The sequence below is a fragment of the Acinonyx jubatus genome, chromosome X (assembly GCF_027475565.1).
Source record: "Acinonyx jubatus isolate Ajub_Pintada_27869175 chromosome X, VMU_Ajub_asm_v1.0, whole genome shotgun sequence".
NCBI lineage: Eukaryota > Metazoa > Chordata > Mammalia > Carnivora > Felidae > Acinonyx > Acinonyx jubatus.
Window position 1 is genome coordinate 221,524 of NC_069389.1, and position 23,667 is coordinate 245,190.

Here is a 23,667-nt window from a genome sequence, read left to right on the forward strand (position 1 = left end):
TCGGGCGCGTCTGTCATCTGCACGTGGTGCGTTTCTCGTGTGTGCGTTGTGCGCTTTGGATTGTGTCCCGTGCGTGTCGTGTCTGGTCCGTGTGTTGTGCTTGTCACACGTGTGTCCTGGGTTTCTTTCTCGTGTGCGTGTCGTGTCAGGGAGGGTCACACACGGTTGTGTATTTGCGTTTCCGGTCTGCAGCGTCTGTGGCTTCCTGTTACCCGTAGGCTGCGTGTGTGCGGCTGTCTTTCCCGCCTGCGTGTGACGCGTCACTCTGCTGTCAGCCTTGTGCGCTGCTGGCTGACGGCAGCTTTTGGACGTCACCAAGCGTCCCGTGTGCTGGTCTCGTTGGACCCTGTGTCACGGGCAGGGTGGGGTCGAGGTGGGGGGTGTCTTCGAGGGGCCAGCCGCCGTACCCCTCTCCGTACTCTGGGTCCCGCCCAGCCCTGGGTCGCCCACCCCTGGAAACCTGTTGGGGGGCAGCCGGGGGCAGGCAGGGCATGACGCCCCTGTGGCTGCTCCGTTCCCCCCTCACCCCCTCAGGCCTTCATCCTGCTGTGCGACCTGCTGCTCATCCTGAGCCACCAGGGGCCCGAGGACACCGGCCTGGGGCTGCTCTTCTTCGTGCCCGACCACATCCTGCAGGGCAAGCTGCTGAGCTTCGTCAGGGAGCACGTGTTTCTGGAGGAGTCGGGGTCTGAAGGTATGCCCCCCCAAGGGGCCGCGCGGGGGGAACCCCGGGCAGGAAGGGTAGGTGGGGTGTTGCGGGGGATGGGGGGTAACCCTGGGGTGGAAGGGTAGGTGGGGGCCACGGTGGGGGGACAGGGGGGGATAACCCCGGGGTGGAAGGGTAGCTGGGGGCTGTGGTGGGGAGATGGGGGCGGGTAACCCCGGGGCGGAAGGGTAGGCGGGGGGTCGGGGGGACGGGGGGGGGTAACCCTGGGGCGGAAGGGTAGGTGGGGGTGGGGCACAGCGGGACACCGTGGAGTGCTCTGCACCTCGGGGTGATGAGCTGCACTCCGCACGTGTCCGTCTCCCGTGTTCACGCGGTCACGGGAGGGTCGGGGGAGCGCTGAGCAGGCGGTCAGGACCAGGAGACACAGGCACCCCGTGGCACTCACGGGCTCTGTGCCGTTGGGGCCACGGCGTCCGGTGGCGGGTCTGACCCGCGGCCGGCCCCCGGAACGCTGCCCGGACCCCGAGCACCTCTGGATCGGACTTCCCGCCGTGCCCGGCCGCGCCCTGCTCGCCTGCCACGCGGCTGTCCCACGGCTGAGTCACGAGGGGGCCGCTCGCCGACGTGGCCGACGGCGTGCCGTCTCCCCAGGCCCCAGCAGGATCTACAAGGAGGACGACGCGGACGAGCTCCACGAGCTGTTCCACCGGAGGAACATGCTGGCCGTGTTCTGCAAGCTTGTCGTCTACAACGTGCTGGACTTGAGCGCGGCCGCCGAAATCTACCAGTTCTACCTGAAGGTGCCCGCGCGGCCCCCCTGCCCCCCCCCAGCCCCCGCCGGGCTCCCCCTCCCCCGCCCACTGCTTTCCTGCGCAAGACACAGAGTCGGGGTGACAGATTCCAAACGGACGGAGAGCGCGGCTGGCCGCTGCCCAGTCTTACGGACGCACCGTTCTCGTGGCCCCCACCACTTCCTGCGGACGAGCCCAGTGCAGCGCGCATGGGGACCGCGTCCCCGTTAGCATCACGTGTGCGTCTTTGTAGCGCTGCCGTCTCTCCCCACACCTGACGTCTAGCGGGTTTCTTCACTCGGGACATCACGTGCTGTCTTTTAAAGCCGTTCCCTCAGTTTCGTGCTTTCGTCACTACCGAGACCGCGTGCAGCCGATCTTGTGACGGCAGGGTCCTGTGGCCGTGCGTCTGCGGGCTGGCGCAGTCGTGGCAGGGGCACGTCACAGTGGCTCCGAGAGGCCTCGCTCCCTTGCTCCCAGCCCTCCGTGCCCGGTGGCCCTGCCCTCCCCACGGAAGAAGCGTCCCCGAGGGAGGGGCCCAGCCAGTCCTGGGAGTGCAGCTGGCCCCAGGACCTTGATGCCTGATGGCTTCGGCTTCCCAGGTCCTGTGGACGTGCTCCCACCCGCTGGCCCTGACGCGGGGCCTGGTTGGTGCTGAGTGGCCGGCGGGATCCACGTCCGTCTAGGTCCTGGGGTTCGAGCTCCGTGGCTGTCCTTAGGGTTCGCAACGTTGGGACACGGTGTGGTAACGCGTCTGTGCTTGCCGCGTCCCTGTGCTGACGCACGCCTGTCTTCGCCCTCAGCATTACCATCACTTTGGTGACATCATCAAGGAGACCATGACCAGGACGAGACAGAACGACAGGCTTCGCAACGCGCTGTCCCTGCTCCTGTGCCTGCAGCAGGTGAGCGGTCTGTTCCGGAAGGCCGGGCGGCGCTCTGTGGCTGCTCCCCACGACACCAGGCCCCGTCGCCCTCGGGGACGCGCTGGCCGTGGGCACCGCTGCCCTCTCCTCGGGAGTCCTGCACCCCCGTCAGTGGCCTGTGAGCAGCTGCTGGAGGGGACGGCACGTGCTGGCGGCTGGGTCGTCCCACGCCCCACGGACAGACAGGGCGGCTGAAGCGTCAGACCCTTCGCCCTCCTGGTTCTGGAGGCTGCGGCCTGCGACCAGGGTGCCAGCGGGAGGGGACACCGGGGTCAGGTTCTGGGGAGGCCCCTGGAGGGCCACACACGGTCCCCTCTGCCGTGTCCCCACGTGGCTGTGGGTGGAGGGCAGGAACCTCTAGGGACACCTTCGAGAGCACTAACGCACTGCGTGGGCCCCGCCGTCCTGACCTGATCTGCTCCCCGCCAGCTGCCAGGGCCCCCTCGGTGGTCAGGTTTGCGCACGTGGATTCGGGGGACTGATTCAGTCCCCCGCAGTTGGCTTCCGTGGTCGGCCCCACCTCAGGGTCGTGGGACCTTTGTGTCGGGTTCCTCTGCTGTTCAAGGACGGGAGGACAAAGGAGGATGCGGTCACAGGGTGTTGCGGGGACACATGGCAGGTGGACGCATGTGCCCACGGCTTCCTAGACGGAGGGGCGTCACCGCGTCGTGGGGGTCAGGGAGCCGCCATGCCCCAGTGTTGGGCTGGATTGTCCCCGGGGGGGTTCCACGTGTGTCCTCGCACAGTGAACTGGGGGCGGGGTGTCCCTGACCCTCCGGGTGGGCGTCACCCCCAGCTCTGTCCACTGAACCTCAGGATGGGCGTCCCTCTGTCGTGACACGGCGTGGGAGGGCGTCCGCATCTATTCTTCCATCCCGTGGTGGTCGCCTTACCCACATACGTGGCACCTGTGGCCGTGAAGCGTGGCTTGTTCCGTGCTCTGTTCCGCTTTTCACACGGGTGCGTCTGCCTCTCGTGTCACGACGGGCAAGGACGGGAGGGTGTGGCAGAGCCAGTGTTGACTTACAGGCCGGCAGGGTCTCTGGCGGACAGCCTGCGTGGCGGTTTTCCGGCACGTGGCCCCTGTTTCCGGGTTCTGGAGCGTGAGCACCTTCTGGACGTTCGCCCCGAGGCCTCCCTTTACCTCTGATGCTTTCCTGCCGTTGGTTCTTCCTCGGGAAGCGGCCTTGTTCCTCCCGTCGTGGGACGGGTCTCACATGACCTGTTCGGATGACCCACAGATGCCCCAGGGCACGCGTGGAACGTTGGTGGGCACGTCCCCGCCACGTCAGGGCCCGCTCTGCGTGTGCCTCCTCGGACTGGGAGCATCTTTCTCGCTCCTGGTTTTCTGCTCAGTCCGCCTCCAGGGCAGGCCCGGGGAGCTGCGGCTGAGCAGATGTGACGTTGCGGACTGGGGTCACCGCCGGATGGTGCGGGGACCCCGGATCCCCGTGTGGGCAGTCACGGGTGCTCCCCTGGCACCCTGGCCTCAGCGTGGCTCCCCGCAGGAGCCCCCGCCCCTGTCCTCTGCGGAAGAGGTCGTCGGCCAGCGGCACTGTCGTCCGGGACCCGGTCGTCACGGGCACTCGCTCAGCTCTGGGCGGGGGCTGCAGGTCCAGGAGAAGCCTCTCTGGATCTCTTGAGCCTCCGACCCCGGGGGCGGGGGCTGCCTGTGCCAGACAGGGGGCCTCCCTGAGGCGCTGGGGGGCGTGGGGAGGGCCCAGTCAGCTCTCAGGGGTCCCGGCCCCTCTGCTGGCAGGGCTGACCCTCCGGCAGAGATGCCTGGTGCACAGACCTGTCCTGCACTCCTCGGTTCTCCAGCCTCGACAGGCTCTGTGCAGGGCGGGCCGCCCCGGCCCGCTGCCTGCTGCACCCGGAAGGTGCTGGCAAGGGCGTGGCCGCCCGATCTTCATAAGACTCAGACCCCACCGACGCCAGGATCCAGACCCTGGACACGGGGCTCCTCCAACACTGTGGATGCAGTGTTCGCCCCCTACTCAGGCACACGGCTCCCCCAGACCCTCGGACACAGGCTGCCCGCCCCCCCCCACTCAGGCACATGGCCCCCCCCCCAGACCCTGGGACACAGGCTGCCCCCTCCACTCAGGCACACGCCCCCCCCCAGACCCTGGGATACAGGCTGCCCCCTCAACCCCCCTTCTGAGGCACACGGCCCCCCCAGACCCTGGGACACAGGCTGCCCCCCCCACTCAGGCACATGTCCCCCCCTAGACCCTGGGATACAGGCTGCCCCCCCTGCCCCCCTACTCAGGCACACCAGCCCCCAGATCTCAGACACAGCCTGCCCCCTCGACCCCCCTACTCAGGCACACGGCTCCCCCAGACCCTGGGACACAGGCTGCCCCCCCACCCCCCCCACTCAGGCGCATGTCTCCCCCCCAGACCCTGGGATACAGGCTGCCCCCCCCACTCAGGCACACAGTCCCCACCAGACCCTGGGATACAGGCTGCCCCCCCCACTCAGGCACACGGCCCCCCCAGACCCTGGGACACAGGCTGCCCCCCCCACTCAGGCACATGTCCTCCCCTAGACCCTGGGATACAGGCTGCCCCCCCCCGCCCCCCTACTCAGGCACACCAGCCCCCAGATCTCAGACACAGCCTGCCCCCTCGACCCCCCTACTCAGGCACACGGGCCCCCAGACCGTGGGACACTCGGTGCCCCCCTCCCCGCCCCCCCTACTCTGGCACACGGGCCCCCAGACCCTGAGAGCCCGGGGTCGCTGGCGCATGCCCAGCACGGCCCTGACCCCACTGGGTCCCTGCAATCCCTCAGCTCTTTCAGAAGCACATGGACACGTACGGTCTTAACTACGACCCCATCGAGTTAATCTGCGGCCCCTTCTACTCCATCCGGCTGCTGGCTCGCCGCTTTGCGCTCACGCTCGGCTTTGACCGCGCCCGGGAAGCCGCCCACCTGATCCAGAGGTCCGTGCCGGCGGCTGCCCTGTCCACACTGCCCTCTTCCCTACACCGCCCCACCTGGCACTCTGCTCGTGGTCTGGGTCCCACCTGGGTCTGTGGTCCAGGGTCCGATACCCCGCCCCCAGGCGCGAGTCCCCCCCCCCCCCTCCGTGTCCTCGGCACCTGCCCGACGCCCCACCCACCTGCCGGCATCCCCGCCCCCAGGCGCGAGTTCCTACCCGCCCCCCCCCCCCCCACGCTCCCTGCCGGTCCTCGGAACCTACCCGACGCCCTGCCCACCTGCCTGCGTCCCCGCCCCCAGGCGCGAGTCCCTCCCCCCACCCCCAATGCTTCCCCCGGGTCCTCAGCACCTGCCCGACGCCCCGCCCACCTGCCGGCATCCCCGCCCCCAGGCGCGAGTCCCCCTCCCCCCTCGCGAGACCCCCCCCCCCCCGTCCTCGGCACCTGCTCGACGCCCCGCCCACCTGCCTGCGTCCCCGCCCGTCCCCGCCCCCAGGCGCGGGCTGGCCTACGCCTTCTCCGAAGCCCCGGTGGCAGAAGCGGAGGGGGGCCGCCAGCGCTACCCAAACCTCTGTTTCCTGCTCCTGCTGGCCGAGTTCTCCTGCAAGATCCCCCCGGCCGAGCGCGGGACCGCGTGAGTGCGCGGGGAGCCCCCGGGGGGCGGGGCTCGGGGGCGTGGGGCAGGGAGGGCGGGCGCCCAGACCAGGGAGCCGTGGGAGCGGGGCGCGCACGCGGGAGTGAGGGTTCTCGGGGGGGGGGGGTACCGTCCTCTTCACGCCGCGTGTCCCGGCTCCGGCCCGTGCGCGCGCTGGAGGCCGAGGGCTCGGGGCTGGTCCGGGTCGGGGGCGCCGGGCTCCGCGCTGCAGGACTCACCTGTGCCCACCGGATGGCGCCCCTCCGGCAGGCCGTGGCGGCCCCAGGGGGAGCGGGAGGGAGGAGGGGTGGCTCCTGAGGACCTCGGTGGGGTCCCCTCCCTCGCTCCCTACCCGTCCCCCTCCGCCTCCCCCACAGCCGCCCTCCCATGTCCTCTCTTTTGCCCGCAGACTCGCTCACTTCCAGGACTCCATACCCGAGGGCGTACCTAGCTTTGGGGAAGGGGATATGAACCCCCTGCTCGTGTACCGCAAGTCCCTGATGAAGACGGACTACGTGCCCCAGACCGAGGAGGAGGAGGAGCCGGCCGCCAACCCGTTCGATGCCATCTGCAAAGAGAGCAAGCGGCCGCAAGGTGCGGAGGGGCCGGGGGGGGGGGGGGGGGAGGGGCGAGGGGTCGTGAACAGAGGAGGGGGCGGGGGGGAAGGGGGAGGAGGGGGGAGGAGGAGGGGGAGGAGCAGGGAGGTGGGGAGGAGGAGAGGGCGGGGAGGGGCGGGGGCGAGGGTTCGAGGGTTCGGGAGCGGAGAGGGGGTAGGGGCGAGGAGGGATCGGGAGGGGTCCGGAGGGGGTCGGGTGGGGGAGGAGGAGGGGTCGGGAGCGGAGAGGAGAGGGGCGAGGGGTCGGGAGTGGAGGGCACGGGGCGGGGCGGCCGGGCCGTGGCTGACCCTCCCTGCCGTGCAGAGCTGCCCGCAGCCACCTGCTCCACCTGGACACCAGACACCTTGGCCAGCTCCTCCGCGGGGGACCGAGAGCCGAGGACCCCGTCCAGGGGCCGCAAGTCCAAGCGGTGAGCGCACCGCGGGTGCTGCTGTGCTCCTGTCGCCGGGGGCGGGCTGGCGGGGGGCGGGGGTGGGGTCCCGCTTGAGGCCGAGGCAGGGGTGGGCTGCGTCTGGGGAGGGCAGCCAGGGAGGGGCTCTTCCCCTTCCGCCCAAAGCGTGGAATAGGGGGCACAAGGGTGTTAGGGGTGCAGCTGAGCCCTCATCCTGGGGGCCGTGTCGCCTCCATGTGTCTCTGGGACCACACCCCCTCCTCCATCCCCATCCCGTTTCCATCCTGCCTCCCGCTCCCTTGTCTCCCCACCTCTTGCCACACTGCTGCACCCTGCCGCCCCTGCCAGCGCTTCTTGCCCCAGCGGGGCCCCTGCTCTCTGGACCTGTTTCCTGCAGCAAATGGGCCTCCAGCCCCCCTGCTCCCCGAGGGGCCTCCTGCCCCAGGGCCTGTCAACAGGGACAGGGACCCGACCGGAGGCAGAGGCCCTGGAGGCCCTGTGTCGGTCTCCCTGGCGAGCGAACCCCTTCTTTCTCTGGCAGGGACATCTTTGACGTTGACTTCCTGTCGTCAGAGGATTCGGACAACTCTTCCAACGAAGACGTGGATGTGGAGGGCATCTCTGTGCAGGTCTGTGCCGGCCAGGCCTCTGGGAGGTGGCCTCGCGGGGGCGCCGACTTCGGTTCTGGAGGGTGCCCGGGGCCGGGGGGGGGGGGGAGGGCAGGGGGCTGCCTTCCCCAGCCACGGCCCCTGGAGGCGGGACGGCTCGTCTGCCACGGGGCCTCCGGGTGACGCCGTGGCCGCTGTGCCCGTGCGGGTGCGCACGCATCCTTCTGTGCGCTCCCTGGAGATCCAACTCCTGGTCTGACGGCTCGACGGCTCTGGGTGGGTCCGGGCGGTGGTGTGCACAGCTTTTCGTGTGTCCGTCCGTGTGTCTGTGTGTGGGTCCTGAGGGCTGTCTGTCCGTCCCCAGGGAGGATCCGACTGAAGAGGAAACCCCCCACCCCGTGAGGAGCTCCCCCTCCGTTGCTGTGTTGTCCCCTGTGGCCACCCACTCCTGGGGTCGGGGAGCCGGTGGCCTCCGCGTTCGGCCGACCCAGGCCCTCCAGGTCTCTAGGCAATGACCGCGACCCCTGCCATCTGCACCTGTGGATCCGAACCCCTTCTGTGGGGAGAGGGCTGTGTGACTGCTGACCGGGACCTTGGGATGCCCACCCAGGTGCCTACCGGCTGGCAGCTTTTTCTCCGGGCGACTGCTGTGCTTGGCTGGACGGTTCCAGAACCAGCTGTGTTCTCCGCCATGGAGCATGGTGCTGGGTCCCTCGTCCTCGCGGTCCCACGTGCGGTGGCTCTGGGTGGGCCGCCGGCTGTTCCTGTCACAGCCCAGGGCCTCGCTGTCGGGCATTTTGTGACGTCTGGCGCTGTGGGCCAGCTGCGGGGCAGGGAGGGCCCCGGGGAGTCTGCAGTCTGGTAAGCACGGGGACGCTCTAGACAGACTGGCTGCGCGGACCTGAGGCAGGGGCCTGGGCTGGATGCTTTTGGGCCACCCTCCCCCGGACATGCAGGGTGGGGCCTTCTGCCCTTCAAATCTCGTGTTGGTGCCAAACCACAGACCCTTCTCGGCCCCTGTGTAGAGGGGGACGGCCCCCCACGCATCCCGCACGGAGAACCAGCCCCCCCCCCCCCACCCCCCGCGCGTGTGCGTCGGACCCTAGCCTGGGGGTTGGCTGCCTGGGTGGGACGTCTCGTCCCCCCACTCCTCCGGTCCCGTCCCCTCTCCTCCATTCCGTCCCAGTCCTGTCCCCAGGACTTGGGAAGCTGCTGTAGGAAAGCGCTGCCCCCCCCCCCCCCCCCCCGGCCGTGGGGTCGGAGCACGGGCGCCTCGCCTGCAGGCCTTGTGGGGACGGCCATCTGCTGGACGCTCCAGGCCCAGGGCCTGTGACCCTCGGCCGGGCCTCCCATCCCCAGAGCCGTCCGTGCCAGACGGAGTCTCCCTCGTGACACTGCCCTGTGCCCCCAGTAGCGTCACTGCCTGGTGTCTGTGTTCTCTGTGACCTTTGTGTGCTGTGTCTGTGTTGTGGGCTGGGCGAGCTGGGCCCGGCACGGAGAGTCTGTAACTTCTTTATTTGAAAATACAAACGTGATCTCGTAAAACGTTTTTAAATCGCTATACACACCAAATAAAAGTTAACTTTACACGTTTTGTACACGTACATGAAAACGTAAGTATGCTCGAGGGGGCGCACCCTCCCACAACCTGCACAGAGGGTCGTGGCCCGGGCCGTGCCCGGAGACGCTCGTGCAGACGAGACGGCAGGTCCCGGGGCTTCTGGAATGTTCCCGACCGACTCCGTGAGAACAACACGGGGCCACCCGGCACCCAGAAGTCTGCACACGGCCGGCGACCCCGAGGCAGCTCCTTTGGAGGGGAGCCGTCAGCCAGGCCGCGTAAGCGTCCACATGCCTGAACTCGACGGCTAGCGGGGCCCGCCAGCCAGGGGTTCTTGCATGGGGGTCGGCCCCTCCTGGCCAGGCGGGGACAGGAGCTCCATGACCACGTGACCCGCTTCGTGTCGAACAAAAATTCGTCATCTCCTACAAATCACTTCACTTTCTATAAAAGACAGCTCAACAATCAAACAGCCTTGACTTTTACACACAAGCTGCCTCGCGTCCAGCCGGCTGGCCCGGACCCCCGGCCGCGGGCGCACATCACGAGGGCTGTACGTCGGCGTCGTCGCACGCGTACTCGTACAGGTCGACGGTGCCCAGGGCCGAGGGCGCCTCGAAGAAGGGCCTCTGGGCCAGCGGAGACCTCAGGACGCTCAGCTTCTGGTCCACGGGACTGAGCTCGGCTTCGTACCTGCAAAGCAGGGACTCGTGAGTGTGCTGGGGCGCGGCCGAGGCGGGCGGCCCCCACGAGCCCCCACGCGGGCCGAGCTGTGGAAGGCCCTCCGCGAAGTGCCCGTGGGCGCCAAGGCCACCTGGCGGAACGCGGCGTTGGGTCTGGACGGATGCCACGACCCCTGGTCGGGATGACCCATCTGCACGAAGGACTGGGGACAGGGCAGGGACGCGTGCCGACTCGCGGTCGGCGTCGTAGCCGACGTTCTAGGCCGTGCCGCGGGCCGACGGAGAGGAGATCGAAGCGTGCCGCTCCAGGCCACGTGCCTGTCGGCGCAGAGGCCCCCGCCGACCCACGACACGCTTACGCGGCCACCGGGTATGGTTACCACAAGAGGCAAGTGCAAGGTCGGTAAGCCCCACGGGGGTCGCCAGCAACGCGCAGCGGTATGCTGCAAGTTTCGAACCTCCTCAGGGCACCTGGGTGCCTCAGTCTGCTAAGTGTGTGACTCTCGACTTGGGCTCGGCTCACCATGTCACAGTTCGTGCGTTCGAGCCATGCGTCGCGCTCTGTGCTGACAGCCGGGAGCCTGCTTGGGATGCTCTCTCTCTGCCCCTGCCTTGCTCATGCTCCCGCTCTCTCTCAAGAGTAAATCTTAAAACCCCACCTTCCCGACACCCCAACATCAGGAAGCCCTTCTGTGACAGAAGGCGAGAAGATCCACGTGCTGAAAACCACAAAATACTTCCTGGCAGAAGAGTCAGAGACCCAACTTGGCAGACAGCGCGCACGTCTGCAGATCAGGGAGCGCAGCGTCGCGGAGAGGCCCAACACCTCCACGCCGGGTGAGATTCTCAAACACGAGTCATCGAAGCTTCCGTCTGTTTTGTCACAGCACACCTGCACGAGGCCGGTGGCAACGGTTCACGTCGGCCCGGAACCGAGGGGAAGCCACCCAATGTGGGTCACCTGGTGGGGGGTCGCCCGCGGCACAGAGGGGCCCCCCCCCCCCCCACGAGCCCGGTGAATGGCACGGCTCTGCCACACCTTGGGCCCGCAGAGGCGGTGTGGAGGGACGTGGGGGTGTACTTCCATGACGGCCCGGAAACGCACGACGGCCGAAGGCCAGCACCTGCCAGGGGCCCAAGTGGGGAGGGGTTTGGGGGTGACGGACGCAGGCCCTGCTGGATCTCAAACTCTCTTGGGAGTGGGGGTCAGGACCCTGGCGGCCCCGTGACCGCCGAACGGGGGTCGGGGGGGGGGTGCCTCTCCTACGCGGGCCCCGCTCCTGACCCCGTGTGACCCTGACCCGGGGGCCAAGCGGCCCTGAGGGGGCAGGGGGCGGGTGGGTGAAGAGCCCTGACGGGAGCAGAGAACCCGTGTGCCGCCTGAGCCTGTCTGGTGCCTGTGTGGAGGCTGGGATGCCTGAGCGCCCCACCGTCTGCACCCCGCGCGCCCAGCCACGCTCGTGGGAGCAGATGCCCCGCTGACGCCACATGCGGTCAGCCCCGGGTGAGAGGGCGTCCATCCGCACCTGGGCCCCGATGCCCCTGTCCCCCCACGGGCCTCGGGTGCAGACACCAAAGACGAGATTCCCCACTGCAGTGGCCCCGTGAGGGTGTGTTGGGTCCCAGCTTGTGAGCTGGCCTCTCAGACCCCAGCCCCGCAGTGTGTCCGCCCTGCCAGGCCCCTCGGGGAGCCCCCCACCCGGATCACTGCCTGGGCCCCCGTTCAGCGTGGTGGGGGGAGGGGGACGGCTCGGCAGGTCACGTCCTGGGGAGCACGCAGCACATCGGGGTGGGCGTGGGGGACAGAAGGGGACAGATCGTGCCCTGGGCGGCAGGCCTCACGCGGCCCCGCTGCAGGGCCCGCTCTGGGCCGACCTGGCTGCTGCTCGCGGGTCCCAGCCCGAGGGGACAGGAGGCAGCACTGAGGGACTGTTTCCGGGGAGGGGGCGGGCCGGGGCCGGGCGGGTGGGCACTCGCACCCGGGGCCCCGCGTGGCCACAGAGCCTGGGGAAGGGGCCTCGCGGTGGAGCTCTGCCGGGGCGGGGTTTGTGTCCGGCCGCGCAGCGAGCGCGAGTTCCCTTTCGGGTTCGGGACACCCGCAGCTGCCTTTCCCTGCCCACGGGGTCACTTCTCGTGGGGGCAGACAGTCGTCACACGGATGTCAGAGGCGGCACCGGAGCCAGGGGGTGGCCCCCGGGAGTCGCCGGCTCTGGACGGAGCCCGTGCGGGGTCGGGCACGTGTGGTTCGAAAGGAGGCGCCCGCCGGCCGCCCGGCACCCGCGTCCGCCCGGCTGTCCCCGCGCGCACACTCACTCACCCGTCCTCCCACGGCTCTCCCGCGGCCTCCTCGGCCACCAGGATGTCGTACTCCTCAGCCGCGTACTTCTCCCAGTCGGAGAGCTCGGGGCCCTCGCTCTCGCTCTCCTGGATGAGACACGGGCGTCACGCGGCGCACACGCGGCCGGCACCCCACGCGCTGCCTGCCCCGCCTGCCACGCTCACCCTGAGCAGGGACACCTGTTCCTTCTGCTCGTGGTCGAGGTATTTCTCGATGTTGAAGAAGGTGTCAAAGAACACGTTGGCCAGTTTGCAGCTTTTCAGATCGTGGAGCGTGATTTTCCCTGCGGGACGTGAAGCGGTTTCAAGACGGTTACTCCGGGGGCGCGTCCACGAGGGTCCGTCGGGGGGTACGCGTCCTAACTCGCCGAGAAACTGCACTTTGTGACACAACTGGGCAAAACACACACACGCAAGAGGGTCCCCGATGTGGGCGGACGGCTGGGGGGGGGGGGCGGGGACCAGAGGCCTGGGGTCCTGAACACTCGCACCAGAGGGTCCCCGGTGTTGTCGGACGGCTGGGGGGGGGGGGCGGGGACCAGAGGCCTGGGGTCCTGAACACTCCCACGAGAGGATCCCCGGTGTGGGCGGACGGCTGGGGGGTGGGGGCAGCCGGGACCAGAGGCCTGGGGTCCTGAACACTCGCACGAGAGGGTCCCCGGTGTGGGCGGACGGCTGGGGGGTGGGGGCAGCCGGGACCAGAGGCCTGGGGTCCTGAACACTCGCACGAGAGGGTCCCCAGTGTGGGCGGACGGCTGGGGGGGGTGGGGGCGGGGCCGGGGACCAGAGGCCTGGGGTCCTGTGTGGCCCGGCATGGGTGAGAGGACGCACGCACGTGGAGGAGGAGCGCAGGAACAGAGAGGAACTCGGCCACCAGGGGGCGTCCGCCACCCACATCACGGAGCCAACGACCGGGGACGGCAGCAGGGCCCCCAAGCTGCGGCCAGGACCCCGGGAGGAGGGGCAAGCACAGCGAACACCCCAAGACCGTGCTTCCTCCGGACACGGAAACACGAGACTGACGGCGGCCTCACGGCCCGGGAACAGTCTCCCTCCGTCCCTCTCAAGGTGCCCTGGGGTCCTTCCGTGTGCCACCGCGGGCCTGCCCGTTGGTCAGGGGCTTCTCAGCTGAGGGGTGTCAGGGGACCCCCCCCCCCCCGACTCCCTGGCCGACCCCGCGGTGTGGGCGCCAGGGGCAGGGACCGGAGCCGGTCGGGGCGGGGGGGGGGGGTCCTCAGCTGACAGCCCAGGGCCTTTCACAGGTGACGGCTGCTGCGGGGACCCTGGGGCCTGGGAGGGCGCCGGAAGCGAAGCCACGGGACCAGGGGCACCACGAGCTCCCCCTGCCGCTCCCCCTGCCGTGGGTGGGGCCCTGCGATGTGGTTGGTCCGAGCCCTCCCCGAGGCCCCGCCCCCCGCGTCACCGGCTCGGGGCGGGGCCGGCCGGCACCAGAGCGGGCGTCCCTCGCATCCGAGGGCCTGTCCTCCTCCGCGGGAGCCTCTGTCACACGGGGGGCACCCCGCGCCACACGGGCATGTCCCTTACAGGGGGGACCCGCGCTCAAGCGCAGCTGCCCGCACCTGGAGGCGTCCCACGTCACAGGGAGAGCCGCCCCTCACTCGGGGTCCCTTACACAGGAGGCATCACCATGACAGGGGCACGTTTCCTCCCGCGGGGCAAGGTCCCACAAGGGGGGGCACCCCCATACCGAGAACATCCCGCACGGGTGGCCCCTCACATGTCCCAGGGGTCCTTCCGTCACACAGCAGGGGGCATCCCATCTCGGGGGAGGGACATCTCCCGCCACAGGGGCATCTCCTCACACACACACACGGGGGGGGGGGGCATCTTCTCATAGGGGTGGGGTCTCCTCACACACGGGGGGGGGGCCTCTCCTGACACACACGGGGGGGGGGGATGTCACACGGGGGCATCCTTTCCCTCTAGGGGCAGCAGCGTCTCCTCTCACGGGACGTTACCTTCGCTCTGCGGCTTCACCAGGTCCAGCATCTGGCACAGGCAGTCCTCGAAGGGCAGGGCCTCGATGGCCATGCTGTCCAGCCTGCGGCACTGCTCCTCGTAGAAGTACTCCAGTTCGAACATGGACAGGGCCCCGTCCCCGTCCAGGTCCATGCAGCGGAACCAGTACTCGATGCTGCGGTCACGGCAGGTCAGGGCGAGCCTCCGTCAGCCCGGCCCCCCCCCCCCCCCCACCCCTCCCCGGGCCCGCCCTCGCCGGGACGCGGCCCTGCTGGCGCCCACGCTCGGGGACGACCGCCAGCCCAGGGCTTCCGAGCGCCGTACCCAACAGACCGCGCGACAGCGCCGAAACGCGCACCTGGTTGGCGTTTTCTTGTCTTCCTCAGAGATCAGAAACCAGACAAAGTCGGCGTAGCTGATCTTTCCTTCCTTCTGTACTTTTCTGCCCCTGGGTTCCGGGCCGAGAGCAGCAGACGAAACGGGGTCAGGGGGAAGCGGCCTGAGGCGGGACGTCCCCGCCCGCTCCCCGCCAGCAGTGGGGCCTGGCGTTTGGCCCCGTCCCGCACTTGGCTCCCGCGGGGGGAGGCCCGAGAGGACGCGCGCCCCCACGGGGGGGGGGGGGGGGGGTGGGGGGGGTTACCCTGCGACCGCGGATGGGGCAGGGGTGGCCGCGCGGCCTCGGTCACGGCTGCCGCGTGGCCTCCGATGGCCCTACTCCAGGGCTCCCTCAGATGCCCCGGGCCTGACGTGACCCACCCACACGGGGCCGTCCTCAACCACCCCTCACTGATGACCTCTTGTGACAACAGCGTTCGCCCCCTTCTGACCTCACGTGACAAAGACGTGCGTCCCTCGTTTATGATCTCACGTAACAGATGCGTGTGTGTCCCCTCTGATATCATGCGATGGACCTACGTCTCCCTTTCCCATGAGCTCGTGTGACAATGGCACGTATCCCCCCTTACATATGACCTTGCACGACAACAGCACGTGTGTCCTCCTCATGACCTCACGTGACAAGAGCACTCATGCTCGACACAGGACAAGTTCACATGAGGCAGCGAACGAGACAGAACGGGACACAGGGCTCAGAACACGGGTCGCAATCACCAGAAAACCCAAGAAGCGGTGGCTGTGACACGTACCTGGTCACCGCCCCTGAGAATATCCTCTCGATCATCTTGGTGGACAGAGCTGTGGAAACGGAATCAGGCCGTGAGCCGCGGGCGCACACCCGCGGTCACGGCCCGACCTCACGCGAGCGGGGCTGGCCGGGCGGGCTCGGGTCAGGAACGCCGAGACCTGGGCCGGGCGGGGGTGCCACAGAGGGCCTGAGTCCCGCACGTGTCCTCCCCGGGGTGCCACTCAAGGACGGAGCCCAAATCCAAGCCGCGAGAGTGGAAAGCCGATCTGGGTGCTCCGAGAAGAAACGCGCTGGGAAGAGCACAACACGTGTCTATTCCCGCTTCCAGGTGCCCCGACTCCCAACTCTTTCCCTTCGTGATCAAAACCAAACGCGTCCAGCTGACCCCTGACAGAGGCGAGGTGACCACATCGGTCAGCGGAGGTGCTGGGCCCAACCCGGCACTGAGCCGGGAGCTCCAACAACACACATTCATCCTCTCCCAGGGCTGCTTCCTCCTGAGGCCTGTCTCCTGGGCGTGTAGACGCCGTCTTCTCCCCGTGTCCTCACGCGGTCACCCCTCTGTGCATGCCTGTGTCCTCGTCCCCTCTTCTCGTAAGGACGCCAGCCCTATGGGATCAGGGCCCACTCGACCGACCTCATTTTACCTTAACCCCCTCTTTTTAAAAACCCCACCTCCACTGACAGGGCCATTCTCGGGTCCTGGGAGGCGTGGCTCCGAAAACGAATTTGGGGGGTGCCCAGAGCAGCCCATTCCAAGCACCGTGTCCCCAAGACAGGGAAACGAAGACAGCGTCTGTCCACGTCTCCCAATTCGTGCTACGCTGATGAACGTCGCCCTGATACGAAATGACCGGATGCTACAAGAGGCTCAACTGTGTCTCCCCAAAACACACGCCTGCATCCTGGTTCCTGGCATCCGGAGGTGGGTCCTTAATTGGCAACACGTGTTTGCAGACGTGATTAAGTGAAAGACGATGTCACCCTGAATGATCAAGATGGCCCCAAGACCATGAGCGTCCTTGTAAGAGACAGAAGAGAGACGCAGACACAGAGGAGAAACCATGTGAAGGCGGAGGCGGAGACGGGAGGGATGCGGCCACGAGCCCAGGAATGCCTGGAGCCTCAAAAGCTGGAAGAGGCAGGAAGGACCCTTCCCTGCAGCCTCTGGAGGGGCTGTGGTCCTGCCCCGCCTGGATCTCAGCGGCTCGGCCCTGCCAGGATTTCACCAGCCTTGCCTGCTGGATCTCAGCGACCCTACCTTGCCTGGATCTCAGCAGCCCTGCCTGAATCTCAGTGGCCTTTCCCTGCCTAGATCTCAGTGGTCCTATCCCTCCTGGATCTCAGGGGTCCTGCCCTGCCTGGATCTCGGTGGCCCTTCCTTGCATGGGTCTCAATGGCCCTTCCCTGCCTGGGTCTCAGCGGCCCTGCCCTGCCTGGGTCTCAGGGGTCCTGCCCCACTTGGATCTCAGGGGTCCTGTCCTGCCTGGATCTCAGTGTTTCTGCCCCTTCTGGATCTCAGCGGCCCTGCCCCGCCTGGGTCTCAGAGGCCCTGCCCCTCCTTGGTCTTAGGAGTCGTGCCCTGCCTGGGTCTCAGAGGCCCTGCCCCTCCTTGGTCTTAGGAGTCCTGCCCTGCCTGGATCTCAGTGGCCCTGCCCTGCCTGGGTCTCAGGGGTCCTGCCCCACTTGGATCTCAATGGTCCTGCCCCTCCTGGTCTCAGGGGTCCTGTCCTGCCTGGATCTCAGTGGCCCTGCCCTGCCTGGGTCTCAGTGGCCCTGCCCTGCCTGGGTCTCAGCGGCCCTGCCCTGCCTGGATCTCAGGGGTCCTGCCCCACTTGGATCTCAGGGGTCCTGTCCTGCCTGGGTCTCAGTGGCCCTGCCCCTCCTGGATCTCAGGGGTCCTGCCCCTCCTGGATCTCTGCGGCCCTGCCCTGCCGGGATCTCAGACTGTGGTCTGCAGAAGTGGAGGAGGAGAACTTCCTGCCGCGGGATGGCCCCGGTTGGTGTGGAAATTTCTGCACAGCCGTCCTGGGCATCGCTGCTTCGTAAATTCCTGGACTCTGGAGTTTTGGTCTTCAGACAAAAACAGGATCCCGTTCTACTGCTTTAGGCCCTGTGCTATGGCAGCCCCAGGAAATATGCCCTCTCACTTGGATGTGGAGATCCAGAGGCTGAAAACATGGAGCCTCGAAGGAAACATACCTTGTGGCTGCAGAGGAAGAAGTCAGCTCCGACCCCTCTGCCTGGCTGCCGCCGCCCACGTCAGACAACCCTGTGGGCCCCAGCGCTCTCACAGGTGGGGCCGGCTTCCGTGGGCAGGTCGGCCCCCCGCGTGTCCACGTGTTGCCGTCTTCCGTGTGCACGTGTCCCACATGCGTCCCCGTCTCTAGTGCTGTGCTCCGCACGTCCCGTGTCTACCCCGTGTGTGCCCTGCACGTCCCACGTGTCCGCCCGTCTCACGTATTGTGCCCCGAGCGTCCCGTGTGTCTCCATATCCCATGTGTGCTGCGGGTTGCATGTATGTCCGTGTCTCACGAATGCCCTGCAAGTGCCACGTGTGTTCCTGTCTCATGCGTGCACGTCCCGCGTCTCCCGTGTGTGTCCCGCAACCACAGACCACTCCCGGAGACAGGAGAGGTGAACGGGAGAGGAAGGCGGTTTTAGGCATCGGGCCACAGGCCCGGGGAGGCGGCCATGGCCAGTGGCACCGGCCAGAGCTGAGTACCCAAGGGGCCGACACTCGTGGGCCCCCTTGTCCCACGCAGGCCGCAAGCTCACCGTGGTCATTGTGCCGGGCCAGGTCCTGGGAATCGATGAGAAGGTCGTGGTCCGTGTCCAGCTCCCAGAACTTGCAGTAAATCACATAGAAGTGCTCGTACGAGAAATACTCTGTCAGCTGGTTGATGTCTGCTTCCTCTTCCAAGAGCGCCACGTTCTGCCAACACAAACCCAACAAACCTGCTACCCTCCTCTCGGCGCGATCCCCACGGGAGGGGGCCCCTCGTGGGTGGGACCGCCGGGCAGCTCACGTCACAACAGGCCCGAGGGGTGGGAGCACGGCGCCCGGGTCAGGAGCCCACCCAGGCGAGGGTCCGGCCCGAGACTCGGCGCGGCTGCCGCTGGCTGCGAGAGGCAGTCCTGCGGGCGTCCACGCTCTCACCGCTGCGGCCGCCTGATGAGGACGGGTCAGCCCCGTCCTCATGAACGTCCACACGTCCGTAGAACCCGAGTGAGGAGGGCACCCCGCACCCAGTTCCCATGGTCCTGCAATGGATGCTGGGAGGTCTGGGTAGACGGTTGGGTAGAGGGTGGAGGAGGAAGAACGGAACAACAGAATGATGGAAGAACGGTGGAGGGAGAATGGAAGGGTGGAGGATGGAGGATGGAGGGAGGAGGGTGAAGGATGGAGGGAGGAGGGTCGGAGGATGGAGAGATGAGGGTGGAGGATGGAGGCAGGAGGGTGGAGGAGGGATGGAGGACGGTGGAAAATGGAGGAGGAGGGCGGAGGATGAATGGAGGACGGTCTAGGTTGGACGGAGGAGGATGCAGGAGGACAGAGCAGGGTCAGAACGCAAGATGGCAGACGGAACGGCAGGTGGGTATGAATAATGGGTGTACGTAGGCCCCGCGTCCCTGCTGGCCGGCCGCCTACCTGCAGGAACGTGCTTCTCCGGAGCTCTGCACACGTGATCCTCCCCGACCAGGACCTGTTGACGGTGTAGAAGATCCTCTGTATGACCTGCAGGGGAAAGGCCGTCAGCGGAGCGCCCGGACCCCCGGCGACGCAGGACCCCGTGTCTCCGGCCGAGGTCCCGCCCTGCACATGCCCGACAGCCGTGTCAGGGATGGGCACGCTTCTGGGTCATGGGGAGGCGCCAAGGGGGCCCACGGGGTCTGTCCGCTCAGGTGGGTCCGTGCGGGTGACGGGACGCACCTGAGCTGGGATGGGGCTGTGGTCAGGACTTCCCGGAAGGCCAGGAGTCCTCACGGCGCGCTCAGGCAACGACCCGCTCTGACCACGTCCACAAACACAAGTCACCACCGGGTCGGGAGCATCAGCGGAAGGCCGGGGATGGCTGCACACCAGGCTCGGCTCTGAATCCCAGATGGGGACGGCCTGTCCTCACCTGTCCTCGTCCCACGACATCCCTCACCTGTCCTCGTCCCAAGACATCCCTCACCTGTCCTCGTCCCAGGATATCCCCTCACCTGTCCTCGTCCCAGGATATCCCCTCACCTGTCTCACAGGTCCTCGTTATAGGACATCCCTCACCTGTCCTCGTCCCAGGACATCCCTCACCTGTCGTCACCTGTCCTTGTCCCAGGACATCCCTCACCTGTCCTCACCTGTCCTCGTCCCAGGACATCCCTCACCTGTCCTCACCTGTCCTCACCTGTCCTCGTCCCAGGACATCCCTCACCTGTCCTCACCTGCCCTCGTCCCAGGACATCCCTCACCTGTCCTCACCTGTCCTTGTCCCAGGACGTCGTCACCTGTCTTCGTCCCAGGACATCCTTCACCTGTCATCACCTGTCCTCGTCCCAGAACATCCCTCACCTGTCCTCACCTGTCCTCGTCCCAGGACGTCGTCACCTGTCTTCGTCCCAGGACATCCCTCACCTGTCGTCACCTGTCCTCGTCCCAGGACATCCCTCACCTGTCCTCACCTGTCCTCGTCCCAGGACATCCCTCACCTGTCGTCACCTGTCCTCGTCCCAGGACATCCCTCACCTGTCCCTGCCCGTGAGGGCAGAATGTGCGTGAAGGGTGCACATACAAAGCCTTGTGCGTGTTCGGCACCCAGCGTCCTTGGTTACCACTCACAACTGTGGTCACCTTCCCTTCACGATGACCCCTAATGCCAGTGACAGGGGAACCAGGACAGGATGGCATGTGGCCTCCCCAGGCCACGAGCTCCTCTCGCGCACATCCTGTGTCACAGAACGCGCGTGTGTACCCGGCCAGAAAGCCCACCCGCACACCGGGCTCAGGCACTGGGGAGAGGGGAGCCCGCTCGGGAGGAGAGTGCTGGCCGGTGGGTGGGCGAGGGCCAGGCCGTTCGTCCCGGGCCGTCCTCTCATGTGCCCAGGGGCTGGGGACAGGGCCGGGCAGTGAGTCCCCCGCCTCCCGGGCAGGCCGGCCCCTGGGCACGACGCTTCAAAGAGCAGGTAAGTGCCATCCCAGAGCTGAGACGTCCTCCCAGGCTCAGCGGCCCCAGCCCAGCCCTCTCCCGCCCAGGGAGGGAGAGCAGACAGGTCTCGGGGACGCCCCCTCCCTCGTGCTAGAGTCTCACTGCTGGACGTGTGGCAAGACCCGCGAGGCGCTTCCCGCGCTCGCCGCGCTCCGTGCCCGCAGACGGGACCTCCGCCTCTCAGTGCCCCTCGCCCGGGACCCACTGGGGAGACAGTGCTGACACCTTATTCACAGGTGAGAGACCCGGGGTCGGAAGGGCCACAGCCCGGGCACCCGGGGGCAGCGGACTGTGTCTGTGTACTCACGGTGGTGATGTAGCGGGAGTGGAACTCAGACGCCTCCTTCAGGAAGGCCAAGCCCGGGTGCGTGTTCACCACGTCCTGCGCACGCGAGACAAGACGGAGGTGGGGGACGCGCACCGTGCCCGCCGAGCCCTGGAGCCCGTCTGCCGCGTGCCCCCACGGCTTCGGCATGGACGCCCGCCAGGCGTGGTGGCGGTGTGAGCGTGTCGCTGCCTCACCCACGGGCTCGGGGACCACGACCGGTTCCCGGGAGCCCGCACGGCACCTGTCCCCAGCAGCCGAGACCCGACGGGACAAACACGGAACGGCCCCCACGCAGCGGCACGCATGCGACACCCTCACTTCCCAGCAGCACCCCCGGGAGCCTTCAGGTCACGTCTGCGGGGATAAGTGTGCTACCGGGAAGGGCTGCGTGGAAATGCCACAACGCGAGAACTGCCCACGCTCGAGGACCGCGCTCAGGCTGCGCGACGCCCCGGACGGGCGTGGAGGGGAGGGGAGGGGAGCCCAGTGCTGCAGCGGAGGACGTTCTGGAATGCCACAGCCTGTGCCTACGCCGCAGGGGAGCCCGCCAGGGGCCGGAGTCCCCCCTCCACGGCCCCGCCACTCACACACGCGCGCACCGCGCGGGCCACGCGTGGTCCCGCCAGCGACGCAGGCTCAAAGGGGCGGGTCCCCGAGCCGTGTGTGTGGAACGCGCTACCCTGAGGAAAGGGAGCCCCGTCTCGCAGCTGGCACGCGGCGCGGAGGCAGGGGCAGAGCCGTGAGGAGGGGAGAAGGTGCCTGCGGCGCAGACGTGGGCGCACCTGCAGGAAGGGGACGAAGTCCTCCTGTACCAGGTAGTTACAGCCGGGATTCATGAGCAGGTGGACGAACTTGGCCGCGTCGTCGTGGCAGTTCTGGAGGGTCCTGCGGCGACAGAGGACATGCCGGTGGTCCCCCCACACCACGTCCACGAGGCGCCTCCCAGACGCGGGCGGCGGACGGACGCCGGGCCCCCCACCCGGGAGGCCAGCTCCCTGCTCTCGCCGTCTCGGCCACAGGAGCCCGGGCCCGTGACGTCCCCTCTCCCGACAGCCGCCCCCGCGCTCCCGCCTGGGACTCACTTTCTCCACATGGCGACGAACTTGTGCGCAGACACGGAGCCCGTGCGCTCTCCCCCGGCACTGTAGAAGAGCGGTCCCTTCCAGTACAGCGGGCAGCCACAGGCCTATGGGTCGGGGGCACAAGCGGGCGGTCAGCGCCTCCCGGGCCCCCACCGTGGCCACCACACCCCGCGCTCCCACGGGCACGCCGCAGACAACTTCTGCCGCGCCAAGACCCCTCTGGAAGCCCATGAGCCCCGCACACACGAGCTCCAGTGAGCCGCGAAACACACAGCGTGCGCCCTTCCCCGTGCACCAGGGACAGCATCTGTCACAGCGGGTGACGGGAAGGCAGCTCGAGGACGGGGAACGGACCACCCCCTGACCAGCACACAGTCTACCGGCAGGCAACCAGCAGGTGCCCAAACCCTGCATGTCTAGAAACACCTCAGGATAAACACGGACGACAGGACACACAGCGTAAATTAGGAAGGGCTCCGAAATGCAACAGTGAAAACGCCGTCCATCGGATGCACCAAACGAGCACTGACAGGGGCGTTCGGCCCGCGTAGCAGCACGGAAGGCTGAACGCCGGCAATCCAAGCTCCCGTTGCAAAAAAGCAAACCAAAGAAGAAACGCAGAACAGGCAGAAATGAAGACGAAAGAGAGCAAATATCTTAATACGGAAAATCAGCAAAACCGAAAGTCCGTTCTTGGAAGACCTAACAAAGACCGTAACGCCCCTCAGAAATACTCGTCAAGAACTAGAGAAAACACAAGCTACGAACGTCCGCTGTCACGGCAGTTCCCACACGCGACAGAAAGGCAGGAAGCGTGTGACACCAATGACTTCACGCCAACACGTGCCACCGCTTTGGGGACACGCACAGACTCCCGGATCCGGGGGGTCTGACCAAATGGACACAAGAAAAGATCTGAACAGTTCTATGCACCTGCAAAAAAAACAAGCCTTAACTCCAAACTCTCCCACAAAGAAAAGACCGGGCCCCAAAAGTCCGCCAACGAGCTTGTTCAAATATTTACGGAAGAAATCACACGGACCGCACACAAACTCCTCCAGAGACTGAGAGTAAGGGGCGTTGGGTGATTCTCATTACGAGGGCTGCACACATACTGACATGTGTCAGGAACACAAGGAGAATTAGGAGCCGGTTACCCGTCGCGATCAGTAATGCAGAAATGCCACAGGAAACGCATCGTGAACCGACGGAACTCGGCCATTAAACAAACAGCGATGAAGAAACAGCACACGGAGAAACTAAGAACAGAGACGTACCTTCTTCCTTTAATGTTTTTTTGTAATGTCTACCCCCAGTGTGGGGCGCGAACGCACAGCCCCGAGACCAGGAGTCACGCACGCCACAGCCTGGGCCAGCCACCTGCCACGGGAACACTTACCGCGATGAAGGGAATCCACACAAGGCCCGCGGCTCGTGTCACGTGCCAGGGTGATGCGTGCAGGCCCCGTGCCTGAGCCGGGACCCAAGCCAGGGCACCAGTGCTGCAGGCCGGCCCGGCCAGGCGCCGTGGCCGGAGAAGACAGGCCGCGCAGGAGGCCCCGAGAGTGTGGCAGTCACAAACGTGTGGCAGGGCGTGCGGGAACGCGGAGGGACTCGGAGGGCAGTGAGGACGCGCCCGGGAGGAAGCGTAGCCACGTCGCCAGGCGCAAGCACCGTGTCTGTGAGGCCGTTCTGCGCCCACACGCTGGCAACAACCGGAAAACGAACTCGTCCGCAGCGCTGTGTGTGAAACGCGTCCAGAAACCCATCAAGCGCGCAC

General features: G+C 67.3%; 2 protein-coding genes across 11 annotated transcripts in view; one reads left to right on the plus strand and one right to left on the minus strand.

Moving 5' to 3' along the window:
* The window catches only part of LOC106982040 (cohesin subunit SA-1-like), a 67,329-nt gene extending 58,162 nt beyond the window's left edge, over positions 1-9,167 (plus strand). For all 5 annotated transcript variants that reach the window (XM_053201981.1, XM_053201985.1, XM_053201984.1 and 2 more), the window contains 9 exons: positions 535-694; positions 1,319-1,467; positions 2,262-2,363; positions 5,182-5,333; positions 5,827-5,964; positions 6,374-6,558; positions 6,885-6,990; positions 7,514-7,601; positions 7,945-9,167. In XM_053201981.1, the coding sequence (XP_053057956.1) occupies positions 535-694; positions 1,319-1,467; positions 2,262-2,363; positions 5,182-5,333; positions 5,827-5,964; positions 6,374-6,558; positions 6,885-6,990; positions 7,514-7,601; positions 7,945-7,959 (1,095 nt within the window). In that variant the 3' untranslated portion in view covers positions 7,960-9,167. The remainder of the gene's footprint in view (positions 1-534; positions 695-1,318; positions 1,468-2,261; positions 2,364-5,181; positions 5,334-5,826; positions 5,965-6,373; positions 6,559-6,884; positions 6,991-7,513; positions 7,602-7,944) is intronic.
* Positions 9,077-23,667, minus strand: part of PPP2R3B (protein phosphatase 2 regulatory subunit B''beta) — a 52,518-nt gene continuing 37,927 nt past the window's right edge. For all 6 annotated transcript variants that reach the window (XM_053201986.1, XM_027052884.2, XM_027052881.2 and 3 more), the window contains 11 exons: positions 21,888-21,991; positions 21,588-21,690; positions 20,785-20,859; positions 18,938-19,024; positions 18,064-18,220; positions 15,287-15,335; positions 14,500-14,589; positions 14,141-14,316; positions 12,327-12,445; positions 12,142-12,248; positions 9,077-9,834 (listed from right to left, as the gene is read on the minus strand). In XM_053201986.1, coding sequence (XP_053057961.1) covers positions 9,684-9,834; positions 12,142-12,248; positions 12,327-12,445; positions 14,141-14,316; positions 14,500-14,589; positions 15,287-15,335; positions 18,064-18,220; positions 18,938-19,024; positions 20,785-20,859; positions 21,588-21,690; positions 21,888-21,991 — 1,218 coding nt within the window. In that variant the 3' untranslated portion in view covers positions 9,077-9,683. The remainder of the gene's footprint in view (positions 9,835-12,141; positions 12,249-12,326; positions 12,446-14,140; positions 14,317-14,499; positions 14,590-15,286; positions 15,336-18,063; positions 18,221-18,937; positions 19,025-20,784; positions 20,860-21,587; positions 21,691-21,887; positions 21,992-23,667) is intronic.